This window comes from Nuphar pumila, chromosome 14 (genome assembly GCF_984573655.1).
Source record: "Nuphar pumila chromosome 14, dmNupPumi1.hap1.1, whole genome shotgun sequence".
NCBI classification, from domain to species: domain Eukaryota; kingdom Viridiplantae; phylum Streptophyta; class Magnoliopsida; order Nymphaeales; family Nymphaeaceae; genus Nuphar; species Nuphar pumila.
The window spans coordinates 48,514,681-48,528,769 of NC_143262.1; the positions used below are offsets into that span (position 1 = coordinate 48,514,681).

The 14,089-nt window shown below is 40.9% G+C and overlaps 1 protein-coding gene across 2 annotated transcripts in view; it reads right to left on the reverse strand.

The window, feature by feature from the left end:
• Positions 1-232: 232 nt before the first annotated feature.
• The window catches only part of LOC149816805 (thyroid adenoma-associated-like protein), a 38,134-nt gene continuing 24,277 nt past the window's right edge, over positions 233-14,089 (reverse strand). The window contains exons 3-5 of one of the 2 annotated variants that reach the window (XM_089987546.1): positions 4,116-4,703; positions 2,423-2,834; positions 2,313-2,339 (exon numbers count right to left, since the gene is read on the reverse strand). In XM_089987546.1, the coding sequence (XP_089843672.1) occupies positions 2,328-2,339; positions 2,423-2,834; positions 4,116-4,703 (1,012 nt within the window). In that variant the 3' untranslated portion in view covers positions 2,313-2,327. Of the gene's footprint in view, positions 2,835-4,115; positions 4,704-14,089 lie in introns of both variants that reach the window. The other variant, XM_089987545.1, reaches the window with a different exon arrangement.

Consider the following 14,089-nt stretch of genomic DNA (forward strand, 5'->3'; position numbering starts at 1 on the left):
AAATCAAGCAGCTAACTGTATCATGTGGACCTTTTGGAATGAATCAGAGCAAGCCAAATAAACTCCAAAATGCAACTCAGTTGAAACACAGTAACTAAGACCCAAAACCAAGGACAGCCCCTGAAAATTTTTCCTAACAAGAACCATAAACAACTCGGATCAAGTCACTTAACTAGGCCTGCAGAATGTTCGAGCACTCACGCAGATTATCCCCCATAAGCAACATCACATCTTACAGAGTAAAAAAATCATTCTAATTCAACTTTGACTCAAAAAAAACAATTCATGCATATCATCTCAACAAAAAGTAAGGATCAAATCCTTCCCAGCCCAAGTGTTTGACTTGGTCTCTATGTTCTAGTGAGCCCAAGGCAATGCCAAACATTTTTTCATATGATTGAAGCAGTAAAAGATACATGTTAGCTATCAACGGATTCCTTAACAATGGTGTAATAATCTGTCCTAGTTCCACAATACCGGATATCAGAGATGGTTGCTGGTCAGCTTCTCTGTCTGAATGGCCCTTCTCTTTCACATGTGAGAAGGCATAAAGGGCAAGTAAACTTGAATACAGTGGTATAAACGTATCCTTGTGGTTACCTATGCTACCAATCCAGTTAGTTCCGCTCTCGGTTTCAATGAGATTGTTTATGAAAGAGGATGTCTGACTAAGAAGTTCCATCCTTCGCTTGTGCAAGAAATTCTCAAATCCTACGTAGGAATCTGCATTTTTTTGTCCTTTTTTAGTTTTGTGACATGCGCCAACAGCAAAAGACTTGTGAATCAGGAGTCTTTCCAAGTGATGAAAGCAAATCTGGCATATCAGAAGCTTCTCTTCGTGGTGATTGTCAATCTCCTTGTCAAAGACACGACGAATGAGGTTTCCTTTGCCTAGAGAGTAGTTTTCTGAGCCAACAGCTGCCCATTTTGACAAGTAGTCAATATAAGCAAGCCATTGACCAAATACTGAGGACAGAAACTCGAAACTCAATCCGATCACTTTTTCAACTTGTATAGGAACAGCCTCAGCCTTGTTATCTCTTAAAGATCCCTTGGTCTGGACACACCTTTGGACTGCTACTGCAAGTTTCTGCCTGAGGCCAACATCCTCGTCCTCAAGTAATGTGACGCATGTGAACCATGAATCCAGGATATCAATGGCATAGAGATAATATGCATTTGACTGCTTTGACAAAGTTCTATTATCATGATCGACATATTGACATATTTCTTCTGCAAGCATTTGGTTGTTGGAGATGACCAAACCAATCCAGACAGCTTCTTCAAGAAGCCCAGAAGCTACCAAGGCATCGGCTGCTGCCCGTCTCATGTTTACAGGCTCAGATGATGAACTACATTGCCTCACTTGGATGATAAAATAGTGAATGTTATCATAGCTTGCAGACCAGCTTTCATATTTACCAACGGCAGAAGGATCAATGGGTCCCTCTCCATTAAATGACATCAAGTTCCTGAATAGCATTGTCCATTTCTTCACACACACTCCCATGCAGCATATTAATGTTTCCTGTGTCTTAATATGTCGTGCAGTTTCCATAATGGAAATTAATTTTGCCCAGAACTGTGACAAAGATTGCAAGTCCATCTTGCCAATACCAATGGCTTCTTGGCAATACAACTCACCTGACTTCTGAAACTGCATATAGTTCCAGCAGAAAATTATCCTAAGTATGTAGCAAATGCACTTCGGATTCTCTTCAACATCTAATAGCTGCATTAACGTGGGATGAAGATTGATATTCAACCAATTAAAAATGCCATCCATCTGTTCCCCGTAATGGACATAGGCAACCCTGGATTCTATTGATCTCAAGAAGCGTAGAAGTCCTTTGAAGGCTGCAAGCCTAACTTCATGTGATGCATCTGAAATGCAAGTTTCAAACCTAACATGAAAGGCATCAGACCTTTTCCTTTGCAAAATTCCTGATGAAGAATCCAAGGTTATGCTGTTCATTTCTAAGGATAAACCATCACCTAGGAGTCCTGAACTTCCAAGTACAGAGTCAAAATAAAAACCAGTTGCATTTCGATGCAATTCTGATACTGTGGGATCAAAAAATGTTAAACATGGATGGCACTGCCCACCTGCTTCCAAACACCGAGAAGTTAACTCCATCAGAAGCTTCTGGATGATAAAAGTATGACTGCTCATACTGCAATCTCTTGCAATATCAAGCATGTGAGCTAAAAGTTGCAAATAAGATGCCGTAAGGATGGGGCATGAGCATGATTTGACGCTGCCTATCCATGAGCAATTGACGAGTACTGGAAATAACTCGCCCAGAATCTGATCCTTTTTGCCATCGTCAGTCAAATTCCTACAATTAACGTCAATAAGTGAACAGAGTTGCAAAAGTATTCCATGAATTGCATTGGAAGAAGAAACATGCAGCTTTTCAACCTCAAACCCCTTGATCATACCAAAGCTGACAATGGCTGAACAGGTGCATTGTGACATTGATGACAAACTTCTTACACAAGGCAGCCCACTTGCAACATACAGGAGTACAGCAAGCAATCTCTCGTTAGATACTAAACCAATTAAAGCTTTTGATGCAAGAATACGTATGCGCTGATTATTCTGAGTTGCACATTGTCTAACAAATGGCATAAAGATGAACGGATCTAATGCATCACTGTTATCAGATCCGACAACAGAGGGCTTCAGCCTGGATAAGAGGATCAGCACAGGGCACAAGCTTGGATGCACAACTGCTGCCATGTCATGTCCTGGACGCTGTCGGTTGACATCCCCAATCCAATCAGTGGCAGCCTTCAGTTTGTCGCATATAAACGGATGCAAAGTGGGATACCTTCAAGAACAAGTTAGAGTCAGCTTACACAAAAAATCAAAAGAAATAAATTGAGGTACACATCACATGAAACGAGTCTGGCATGCAATACTACTGGTCAACACTTCACTGACAAAAATATCCAAATAAACTCATGCTAAAACAAGCAGTTACAGCATCCTCATTTTCAGAAGCACCTGTCAAACAAAAGTACAGGGTGGCACCGATCATGAAAGGTGGCGCCTCCCCACCAGTTTTGAACTCATAGAACACCAGAAAGATGCAGGTCAAGAGGATATGTTTTTTGCGGCTCTAAAATTGACCACTTTGCTGCTAATAAATGGTATTCACATAAAAAATCATGATATCACCAGTTTCTAGCTAAAGCAATGCTGGGATGATGGTGCCAATCCCACCAGTCTCCTGCATGACCATTGGTAAAAACCATTAAGAGTGCATAGGCTCACCTATACACTTAAGTATACCAAGTCAGGCCAATATAAATTTTTCTGTAGTGATGTTTTTTTCTTTTTCTTTTTTTTTGAGAGAGAGAGAGAGAAAAATGCCCCTATGTGTATGTGTATGTGTATGTGTATGTGTATGTGTATGTGTATGTGTATGTGTATGTGTATGTGTATGTGTATGTGGGCGATAACTTCTAAACCAACACATGGGTTTGAACAATTCCATGAAAAAGTAAAAACCCTCAAAGTTTAAGCAGACAATGGCTTCAGTTCTGCATTAGTCATTAGGTATAAAGACGAGAACACTTAACAGAATAATTTAAAAACTAAAACTTAGACCCAGATTAAAGAGTGAATAAGGTATTTTTCAGAAAAATGTGTAACCAACTTCTGATGGACCCATCCTGTTTAAAAATCAAACCATCATATGCAAGTTTCAAACATTGTCACAAATATGAAATAGAATAATGCCAAAGGGTATTAACAGACTTGGAAGCATGCTTCCAACAACTTAAGAAGCTCATATCTCTGAATTTGATCTGCTGTTAATTTTGCAATACTCCCCATCAACATGAGACCACTTTCATCAATCCGGGTGGCAAATAGCATCACAAATAGCTACAATAGCTGCTGAAATTGATCTGAATGACAGGAATTTGAGTTTTGGGAACATGAAGTGCTAGACATTTAAAAATTCCCAGTATTGTGAAAGAAGAGTAATGGTTAAACTTCTCAGCAGCAATTGCCCTCATAATTTATGGATAAGGTACCTAATGGCCAGCAATGGTATTTTCTTAATAAAAAATCAAAAAAGAAACATGCTGCACAAGAGGCATACCTGTGGAAAAACTCCAGTCCGGATAGTGCACGCCTTGCTGATTCACGTTTATGCACATTAAGAAATCCAATCATCCGACGAACCAAGGCAGTGTATGCAAGACAAGCACTATTTCGAACCTCCCAATATGATGAAGAAAATGCACATATGGCAACAATCAAAGCCTCAGCATAGAAGCCTGATGTATCAGTTGCAAGTTTTGTATCATTGAATGCAGCTCTAAGGACATTGAATGCATGAACAGTGGGGATCACACCCTCATCTCGGACCTTAGAGATTGGCTCACAACCCTCCAACCCTCCAAGTGGAGAGGAAACTTGGTTTGCCATGCAAAATACATTCTTCAGGTTGCCACTTAGGCCACGATCTTCACCTACATCAGCAAGTGAAGTTTTAGCCACATCAATTAACCACCTGAGTGCTTGAGGAAGAAGCTTCTTTGGTATTCCATCTGGCTCTGCAAGGAAAAGAGCAATAAAGGCAGCAGGAATCCCAGCACTCCTCCTTAACAAATCATCCACAGTTTGCCCCTTGGCTATAGTTCTTTCCATCAGTTGTTTCATCCAATATTCTATCATCCTGCAAAGTCTGGAAAAAGATAAATGAAACATCAATAACTATGACAAACCAGATGACCAATTCAGCCAAAAATCAATAACAAAACCTTGATGAAGTGGAAGTCAAATACTGGCTCGCAATATGCATTTTAGAACTTAATATTAAGCTTATCAGGTGTTTCAAAACTCTTCAGTGTTCTATCATTCTAAATCAGGTAATCGTATGCCTTATCCAAGGCATCAATATGATGTGCCAATTCCAAATCAAGAACCTTGACATGCATGTCCCCAGCATGTCATCTCAAACTTTTGATGCAGTTGCATCAGTAGTCCAGATACTTTCAGTACCATCTCAAAATATGATCAGGTAAATATATGGCACTAAGATCAATATAAAACTCATGTATACAGTTTCCTGTAGGTCCTTAAGTATGTGAACCTTCACAAATAGATAACCCTCCCCTCTAACATACTAGGGATGAATCCAACAAGGTGCTGCAGAACATGGGAGCTATGGATCACCTTTTAGAGAACACTCAGATCTCAAATCCTCCTAAAATTCCAGCCGAAGAAAAAGGAGTGAATCATATTCTGACAAGTATGCATGGACAGGGGCAAAGATGGTCCCTTAGCAGTCTTAATTTGTTACTTAGCTGCATTAGAGCTCATAGTGTAACCCCTTCCAAACAAATGTTCCATGCATTTTACTCCCTCTTCAAGGGATAAAAAGCCTAGCCACATTTGACTCCCTCTTCAAGGGAATAAAGCTTAGCTTGGTTATGGCTAATGGTAAAATCTTACAGCATGACCTATTGCAACGACCAAACAATCTTCATCAAGCTTATTAGCAATCTACAGATCAGAATTTGGGACAGTACAAGGTATTTTTTCTAATGCCCTTTTGTAGGATCTGGCAGTCTTAAGCACTATGTAAACTGCAGGTCCTTTCTCTACGAGGAATAATTGCAGACTAAGAAATGTTATGCTCTTTCTCGTGCATTTTATTTCCTCCGTCTTGTTAATTCTTTCATTTAGATTATTAAGAGTTTGGATTGAATTTCTCTCAAGAAATAATTTCTTCATTTTGGAAGCAGATGGGGGAGACATTGGCTCCGCTTAGCCTTACCACTTTCTAGGAGTATTTTAGTGATAGGTTTTATAGGAACCAGATGAAAGCAAGCCATGAACCGACCTTACCTCGATGAGACTTGTTCCTGCATCCAGCGTACCCAGTAAAGAGGGAGAAACCGGATAAACTTTCCCACGAATCGAGGATGCCAACATGATCTTAATGAGGTGTGAGGCTTTGCATCTGACATTCATTGGGCTTCCCTCTGCAGGAGTTACGGGAAGCAGCACATAGAAGTACTCAAGTGAAGAGAAAGGAAACTACTAGTTAAAAGAACCCTCTACGGAAGAGGTGTAGTTAGTACGGCCCGGAGGTCATATAGATCGGAAGAACAAGATGATCTTGGCCTGAGTTCGCTCCCAAAGCACCCAGACGGAACCAAGCCAAGTCATTGCTTGATACGTCCCATATGTAAGTCGTTTTCCCCATGCCAGGCAAAAGAAGATTGCCAATATGCGTATAGTTTCCAACCAAACCCAACCACGGTGTTGATCATCTTATATTCGTTGGGATCAAGTTTTTCCTCTGCAGGGGTCGACGATCGGATGGCAGGCTATCTATCCTTTTGTTGGAGGAAGGTGTCCCTCGTTGCCCTAAATCGGATGGAATCTTGAAGCTTCCTGTCCGGCCTCCTTCCAATATGTTGGCTAAAGGGTCGCATGTCGCGCTCGAATGTTCAAGCTATTTCGGCGACCTCAACATTGGGCTTCGATATAGCTTGTTTTCCAGGTCTTGGATTAAACCTCTGCTCTCCTAATTCAATCTATAGGCTTGGGTTTAGGTTCAATCTTATAAGTTTAGCTTAAGTCCATCAATCAATCTCTCATGCGAGGGAGAGAGATAGGCAGTTGGCGGGGGGACATCCGTGCTCGGTCCATATTGGGTAGATCCAGTGTTGTGAAAAGCATTGAGGCGTAGCGAGGCGCTCCACCAAAATCTGAGGTGAGGCGTAAGCCTCGAGGCGTAAAGCGTAAGCCTCGAGGCGTAAAGCGTAAGCCTCGAGGCGTAAAGCGTAAGCCTCAAAGTTTTTTTTTAACTTAAAAAAACTATAAAAAATATCTAAAATTATAAATAAATAAAAAATCCTTTATTGATGAAGCAACAACCAACAAGAAATAAAAAATCTCAAATAAATACTGAAAAAATATGAGACTAACATGTAAAAATAACATTAATGCAACAACTTGATCTATGTAAGTATCTAAGAAATAAAACATGAACATTCATTAAATAAAAAATAAACATTAACAATGAAATGCATATTAGCATTAACAGTATCGTGTCATAATTAGAAAATGCATTTTAGCATTAACAACCAAATGTTAATATATATATATATATATATATATATATATATATATTAGAAAATGCATGTTTTCATTTCCATATATATATAGGGTTGTGACTGCATGTAATTGCATGACTTGATTTTGCCACTAAAAGGGTTTAACGTCACATTCTAGAAGAGATTATTGCTCCTACGAAATTGAATACATTGAACAAGTTGACACGATGATATTAATTTTCTGTGAAACGAAGCAACTAATCTCAATGACTTCATTAACGTGGTTGCTTTGAGTGTCTATTAGACTGCAAATTGGTGAACCTGCTACTAAGGGTGTCAATGGATTGGGTATGACCCGATTCTGACACATATTGGATCTTATAGGGCCAGGGTTTGGTTGCAAAGAAGGGATTCTGATTAATTATTCAGGTTGGACCCATGAGGTCCGATTATCATATGGGTTGGGTATGGTTTATAAAATTTTATACCAAACCAGGTCCGACCGGAGTTTCGGTTAAGATTCTCAAATTTTCAATGTAAAATAATTAAAGATATTATTTTGCCAGGTATGGACTGGGTCTAGTTTATGTAATTTTTATCGGATCTGGGTATAGTTTTTCTTATAAAAATTCAGTTAAACCTGAATCATGATTTGATACCTACATTACTTAGTCGGGTTCAGGTTTAGACCCACTCATTTTAACATAGGTCCAACTGATGAGTTGTGAAGCCTGATTCAGAGTTTTTGCCCTTGCAGTAAGGGGGTCCCCCCCCCCCTGCGCGGGGGGGGGGGGGGGTGCACCCCTGGCGGGGGCAGCGCACCCAAGAAGAAATTTTTTTTCTTGGGCTTATGTTTGAGACCCGGTGTCTTATGGATCAGACCTGATTTGTTCAGGTTTAGGGTTGTCGCCCTTGCCTTGTATAAATTCTTTCTTTTCTTTCTCTCTTGTATCTGTCGAGAAAGAACAATAAAGTTTTTTCCTCTGGGCGACCGTGGTTTTTTACTCCCTCTCGAATTTGAGGGGAGGTTTTTCCACGTAAATCTATGTGTTCTTGCTGTGTTTTGTTTCCTTCAGTTGTTTCTTGCGCGTAGTTTTTGTAACACCAACCCATTAACACCCCTACATGGCACTGCCTCTGCATTTATCATGCCTTTTTTTTTATATTTACACATAGAAACCACCCCTAGGATCAGAGACCTAGCCGTGTTGGCTTTGCCAGACGTACTTACGGTCAGCGGGCTTGAACAGGATAGTAAATGCCCTTTTTACTAGCAGCTTAGTCAAAATTGCGTAAAAAAAATCCTAATTTTTTGTCAAATGAGGGCTTTGACCCTCATTTGACTAAAAAATTCAAGGTGTGTATGCCTCGGTTTGAGGCATGCCTCGCCTCGAGGTGTGCGCCCCAAGGCGTATGAGGTGCACGCCTCGAGGTTGTTGCCCTTTGTACATGTGCCTCAAGGCATAAAGCCCCTCGCCTTGAGGCAAGGCGCGCTTTTTGCGCGTTGAGGCTCGTTTTTAATAACACTGGGTAGATCTAAAGAGCTTCTAGTTCTCCGTCGAAAGAGTAAATGACCAATGCGATTTGAAGCCCGAAAAATGGGCATATCCCTGATCCCCGTCGAAGATGGGGGTGACGCCTTTGATTTATTGTTGCTCGAACCCATTTGATCCAACCATCCTTACTCTGTCAACCTGGGTTGGGTGTCTAAAGTTGCTTTAAGATGGAGAAGTCTCCTTTTCTATGACCGCCTCCTCCACCCTTCTTTTTCTTTCACTTTGATGTAGATTGGATTGGGATTTTGAACCGCGTGGAGCAAGCGGATATGACTAGCTATCTGTAGCCAATGGGGGCGAGATCCCGACATTCGTAAGTGTGATTCTGACCTCCAGTGCATGGCACCCCGTCACACCCCTTCCTATTCATTCCGACAGGATTCAAGGTTGATGCTTCTCCCGGCATCCCATGTGCAAGGGCTCTCGCTCAACGGATCAAAGGTACACTGGAGATAAGAGGTTGATGATCACTAAAATACCCTTAAAAGGGGGTAGGGCTAAGCGGAGTGAAAACCTTTGTCGAGCTTCTCTTTGTTTCTAAAGATTGGTTGGGTCCCGAAGACGCACTACCAACCCTAGTCGGGGTAAGGCGGTCTCGAAGAGGTTGCTCAGGCACGAAGGGCTTTAGAGGGGAAGAGCAGAGCTCCAACCAAAGAAGTGTCGCCTAGCAACCGAAGCGCTGGTTCTCGGAGAAGGGATTAAATATATAGGGGGGCAAATTTCTTCTTATTTATTCTTATATTTAGCTTGTGTATCAATAGTCTTACTATTGGTAAAATAAAATGGTTGAATAATTGAAAAATTAGATTATTCAGGAATATGTATTCAATGCTAAGGGTGGGAATGAAATTCCCATGAGTAGATCTATGATCAAAAAGGGATTTGTGATTGTTTTGAAGCAAAAGATACGATAGAACTAGGACATTTAGTGTATGGGGTCTACTCAATGCTAGATGCAGGGGCGGATAATAGGTTTAATTGTCCCATAATAAAAGTGATTGTTACTGATACCTCTTTTTCGCTCACTTCTTTCATAACCAGAGTTATCGATAAATTCAATTTCTTTTGAATGTCCACATTTAGCTTTAAAAAGGAAGGCACTCATATTCATCATGCCCAAAGGAGCTGCTCATTTAAGTTTATAGGTTTGTATAGTCAACCCAGTTGAGAAGGGCTCTAGAAGAGAGAGCTTGCATCCACGCAACTATAAGACAGCGAAGCGACTGAGCAACAAAGAAAAAGCTAACTAATTTAGGGAGCGAAGCGACCGAACAACAAATCAAAAGACGCGTAGCATAGTAGAATAAAGGCATAGCACCAACGCTCTCTTATCTATTAGCCGTCACGTCTTCGCTAACTCGCTCGCCTACTTGAGTGTCGTAGGCGGCTCAAACGGATCCAACGCATCAGGCGTTGTGGCAACAGTCAATAGTGTCTTCTCTATGTGGGTCCGCACCTTCCCCTCGTAAACATAGAACGAATGGCACAAAGCAAACTGCTAAGTCAAAGCAGCAGATTCTCAATAGAGAATTCCTATCATTCCAGGGATTGCTATCGAATTTTCATGTCAAAGACACAGGTTCGTGGTTGTTCCTCTTATGTCCCATGGGGTAGGGGGCGGCTTTGAAGTAAACCCAAAGGCTAAACGCTTTGCGATAGGAGCTTTCGTGTGGGCCCATCCATGGAGAGTGTCTCCATGGATTTCATCATGACCCTACCCAAGGTGGATGGGTAAGGTTCCATCATGGTGGTAGTGGACAATATAGTGTTATGAAAGTCCATGGTGGTAGTGGACAATATAGTGGACAGTATGGTAACTTCATCCAGCGGAACATGCAAAAAAAATTGGCAACAAGATCCCATACTTGGCTCCAAACATTAATCACGTCAAGTAGCATTTTCACACAAGTGCTAGGCTTGGACCTCATGCTGACTGCCAGAAATTGTAAAAGTTTGTTTTCTATTTGTTCCTTTTATACTCAATCTTTTTCCCCTTCAGTGGCAGATGTGATGTATCTGATGGTACTTCCTAACAGAATTTTATGACAACAATTTCCTTTTATTCATTGCAAATTAACATGGGTGTGTCCCAGAGTTCCCAGAAACGCCTATAGAATAGGGGAAGCGCGCTTCCCCGGGACACGCTTCGGAAGCGCGAAACGCAGCGCTTTCGAAACGTGAGGGGAAGCGCAGGTTCAATTGAGGAAGCGCGTCCCCCTTTAAAGGGAAGCGTGTACCTCTTTAAAGGGGTACGCGTACCTCTTTAAAGGGGTACGCGTACCCCTTTAAAGGGAGACGCATACCTCTTTAAAGGGAGACGCGTACCTCTTTAAAGGGGTACGCGTTAAAAGAATGAAACCCTAATCTACAGTGAGAGAAGAGAAGAGAGGGAGAGAGAAATTTCAGATGAAAGAAGGGTTCAGTCCATCGTGACTTCCCTCTCATTCTATTTAACATAAAGTGTAAACATTAGGGTACGTAAATACCCTTTTACAAAATGATAATTTACAATACATGAACTAGATCTGGACCCGATCCATTATACAAATGGATCGGGTCAGACATACAATGAAGATAATAATGTCTTCTTTTCAGCCTCCCTCAAGTTGTGCATGGTGTTGGACCATGAACAACTTGTTCTTCAAAAACCAAAATCTATCCTTTGTTAACCCTTTAGTGAGGATATCAGCAACTTGTTCTTTTGTTGACACATACATGGGCTCAATCTCTTTGTCTTCAACCTTTTTCCTAATAAAATGTTGATCTATTTCAATGTGCTTTGCTCCACTATGGTGAATGGGATTGAATGACAAGTTGATGGCACTTTGATTGTCACACAGCAACAGTGATCGAGCAATCGGCTCTCCCATTTCAGTCAGAAGATGTCTTATCCATGTACTCTCGGCCGTGGCAATGGCCATCGATCTGTATTCGGCCTCAGTGCTCGATCTAGCAACCGCCTTTTGTTTTCTACTGCTCCAGGATACCAAGTTTGGCCCAATGAAGCTGCAATAACCGGATACTGATCGTCGTTCGTCTGGATCCCCCGCCCAATCAGCATCAGCATAAGTAATAATCTCATGGCTCCCACCTGGATCTAATTCTTCCTTGCCTTTGTATACCAGCCCATCACCCACTGTACCCTTTAGGTAGCGAAGTATACGTTTGACTGCCTCCATATGTGACACACGAGGTTCATGCATAAACTGGGATACCTGATTAACCGAATATACTATGTTAGGTCTAGTAAAAGTCAGGTATTGCAACATGCCAACTAAACTGTGATACTTAGTGGGATCTCCATATATATCCCCTTCTTGCGAACTCAATTTCTGATGAATGACACTTGGAGTTGTTAACGGCTTACAATCTGTCATGCCTGCTCTGCCGAGAATGTCCAGTGTATATTTGTGTTGAGTAAGGGTAAGTGTATCATTCTTGTTATCAACTTCTACCCCAAGAAAATATCGCAGCTCTCCCAAATCTTTCATCTTAAATCTCTGATTTAATAACTTCTTCACCTGCTCAATGTGGCTTTTACAATTCCCTGTGATGATGATATCATCTACATATATCAACAGAAGAGTAGTAACTCCTTGTTCATTGTGAATGAATAATGAGTAATCCAGAAGAGACCTAGTAAAGCCATGCCGTTGTATTTCTAGAGAAAAACTGTCGAACCAGGAACGAGAAGCTTGTTTCAAACCATAGAGTGCTCTCTTTAATTTGCATACATATTTTTTGGCGTCTCGTTCTGCATACCCAGTGGGTTGTTCCATGTAGACCTCTTCTTTTAAATCCCCGTGCAGAAAAGCATTTTTTACATCCAGCTGACTCAATGTCCATCCATGTTTAATGGCTAGACTCAACACAATACGAATAGTCCCCATCTTAACAACAGGACTAAAAGTTTCATCAAAGTCTTGGCCTTCCTCTTGTGTGAATCCCTTGGCTACAAGTCGAGCCTTGTACCTTTCGATGCTCCCATCTGGTTTATATTTTATCTTGTACACCCATTTTGACCCAACGACATTTCTGTTCAGTGGTCTAGGCACAATCTCCCATGTACCACATTCATGTAAGGCCTCCATTTCTTCATTCATTGCTTCTACCCATCTTCTAGAGCTCGCAGCTTGATAGAACATAAGAGGCTCATCCTCTTTACTTATGGATGTCAAGAATAACTGAAAATCCATTGAAAAATTTTTATAACTTACCCACCTGTCAAGCGGATGTCGAATCCGTGAAGATCTTCTGATATCTCCAGATGGATCCGTGTTCGTACAAGGAATGAATGAGGGCTCTTTCTCTCGCCGAGTGTACACAATTCCCTTATACCTTGTTGGCTCCAAGTCATATGTGACAGTTTCCTTCGTTTGAGTCTCATTGGTTGAATCCTCATGTGGCTCATTTTGACTGCAATTTTCTGGACAGTCTACTGTACCGTTGGAGAAGAGTTCTGAATTTAACCATGGGTAGTATACCTCAATGTTGGAGCTTGAGTTATCAGTATCTACCATAGTTGAATTAGTATCCTGATCGGCAAAGTTCATTTCATCGAAAATAACATTCCTTGATATTTTGACACGCTTACTCAGGGGATCATAGCACATGTACCCTTTGTAATCTTCTGCATATCCTATAAACCTGCATTTCAAAGCCTTATCTTGGAACTTGTGCCTGAGAGAGCTATCAATGTGCACATAACAAACAGACCCAAACACACGTAATTCATGATAATCAGGTTGTATGCCAAAAAGCGAGAAGTATGGTGACTTATTCTCTAAGATATTCATGGGCAAGCGATTTATCACATGAACTGTGGAGTGGAAAGCCTCAGTCCATAATGATAATGGGAGATTGCTCCCGTGCATCATGCTCATCGCAGTCTCAACAATATGTCGATGCTTCCTCTCAGCAATCCCATTTTGTTGAGGTGTATGAGGGCAAGACACTATTCTCTTTATCCCATTATGTTGAAGAAAATTAACAAAATCACTCGAGGAGAATTCACCTCCTCCATCACACTGGAAATTAAGAATGTTGATAGAGATGATTTTGAACAAAAGAGTGAAATTTATGGAACAATCCAAAAACTTCTGATTTGTGCTTCATAAAGAATATCCAAGTGTAACGTGAGTAACTATCAATGAAAATAAGATAGTATTTACTGCCAGAAAAAGAAGTAATTGGAGCAGGACCCCAGACATCTGAACAAATGACCTCAAATGGCCTTGAAGCTCTTTTATTAATGGAAGCAAAAGGTAAAACATGACTCTTACATAGATGACAGCTAGAACATTTTGTATCAACGACTTCTGAACTCAGACTGGACTTAGGAATAAGATTATTCATGACAAGTTTTTCAATGAAATGACGGCCACAATGGCCAAGACGACTATGCCAAAGTCTTGGCTTATTACTTTCAGAAACATTAAATATAAAAT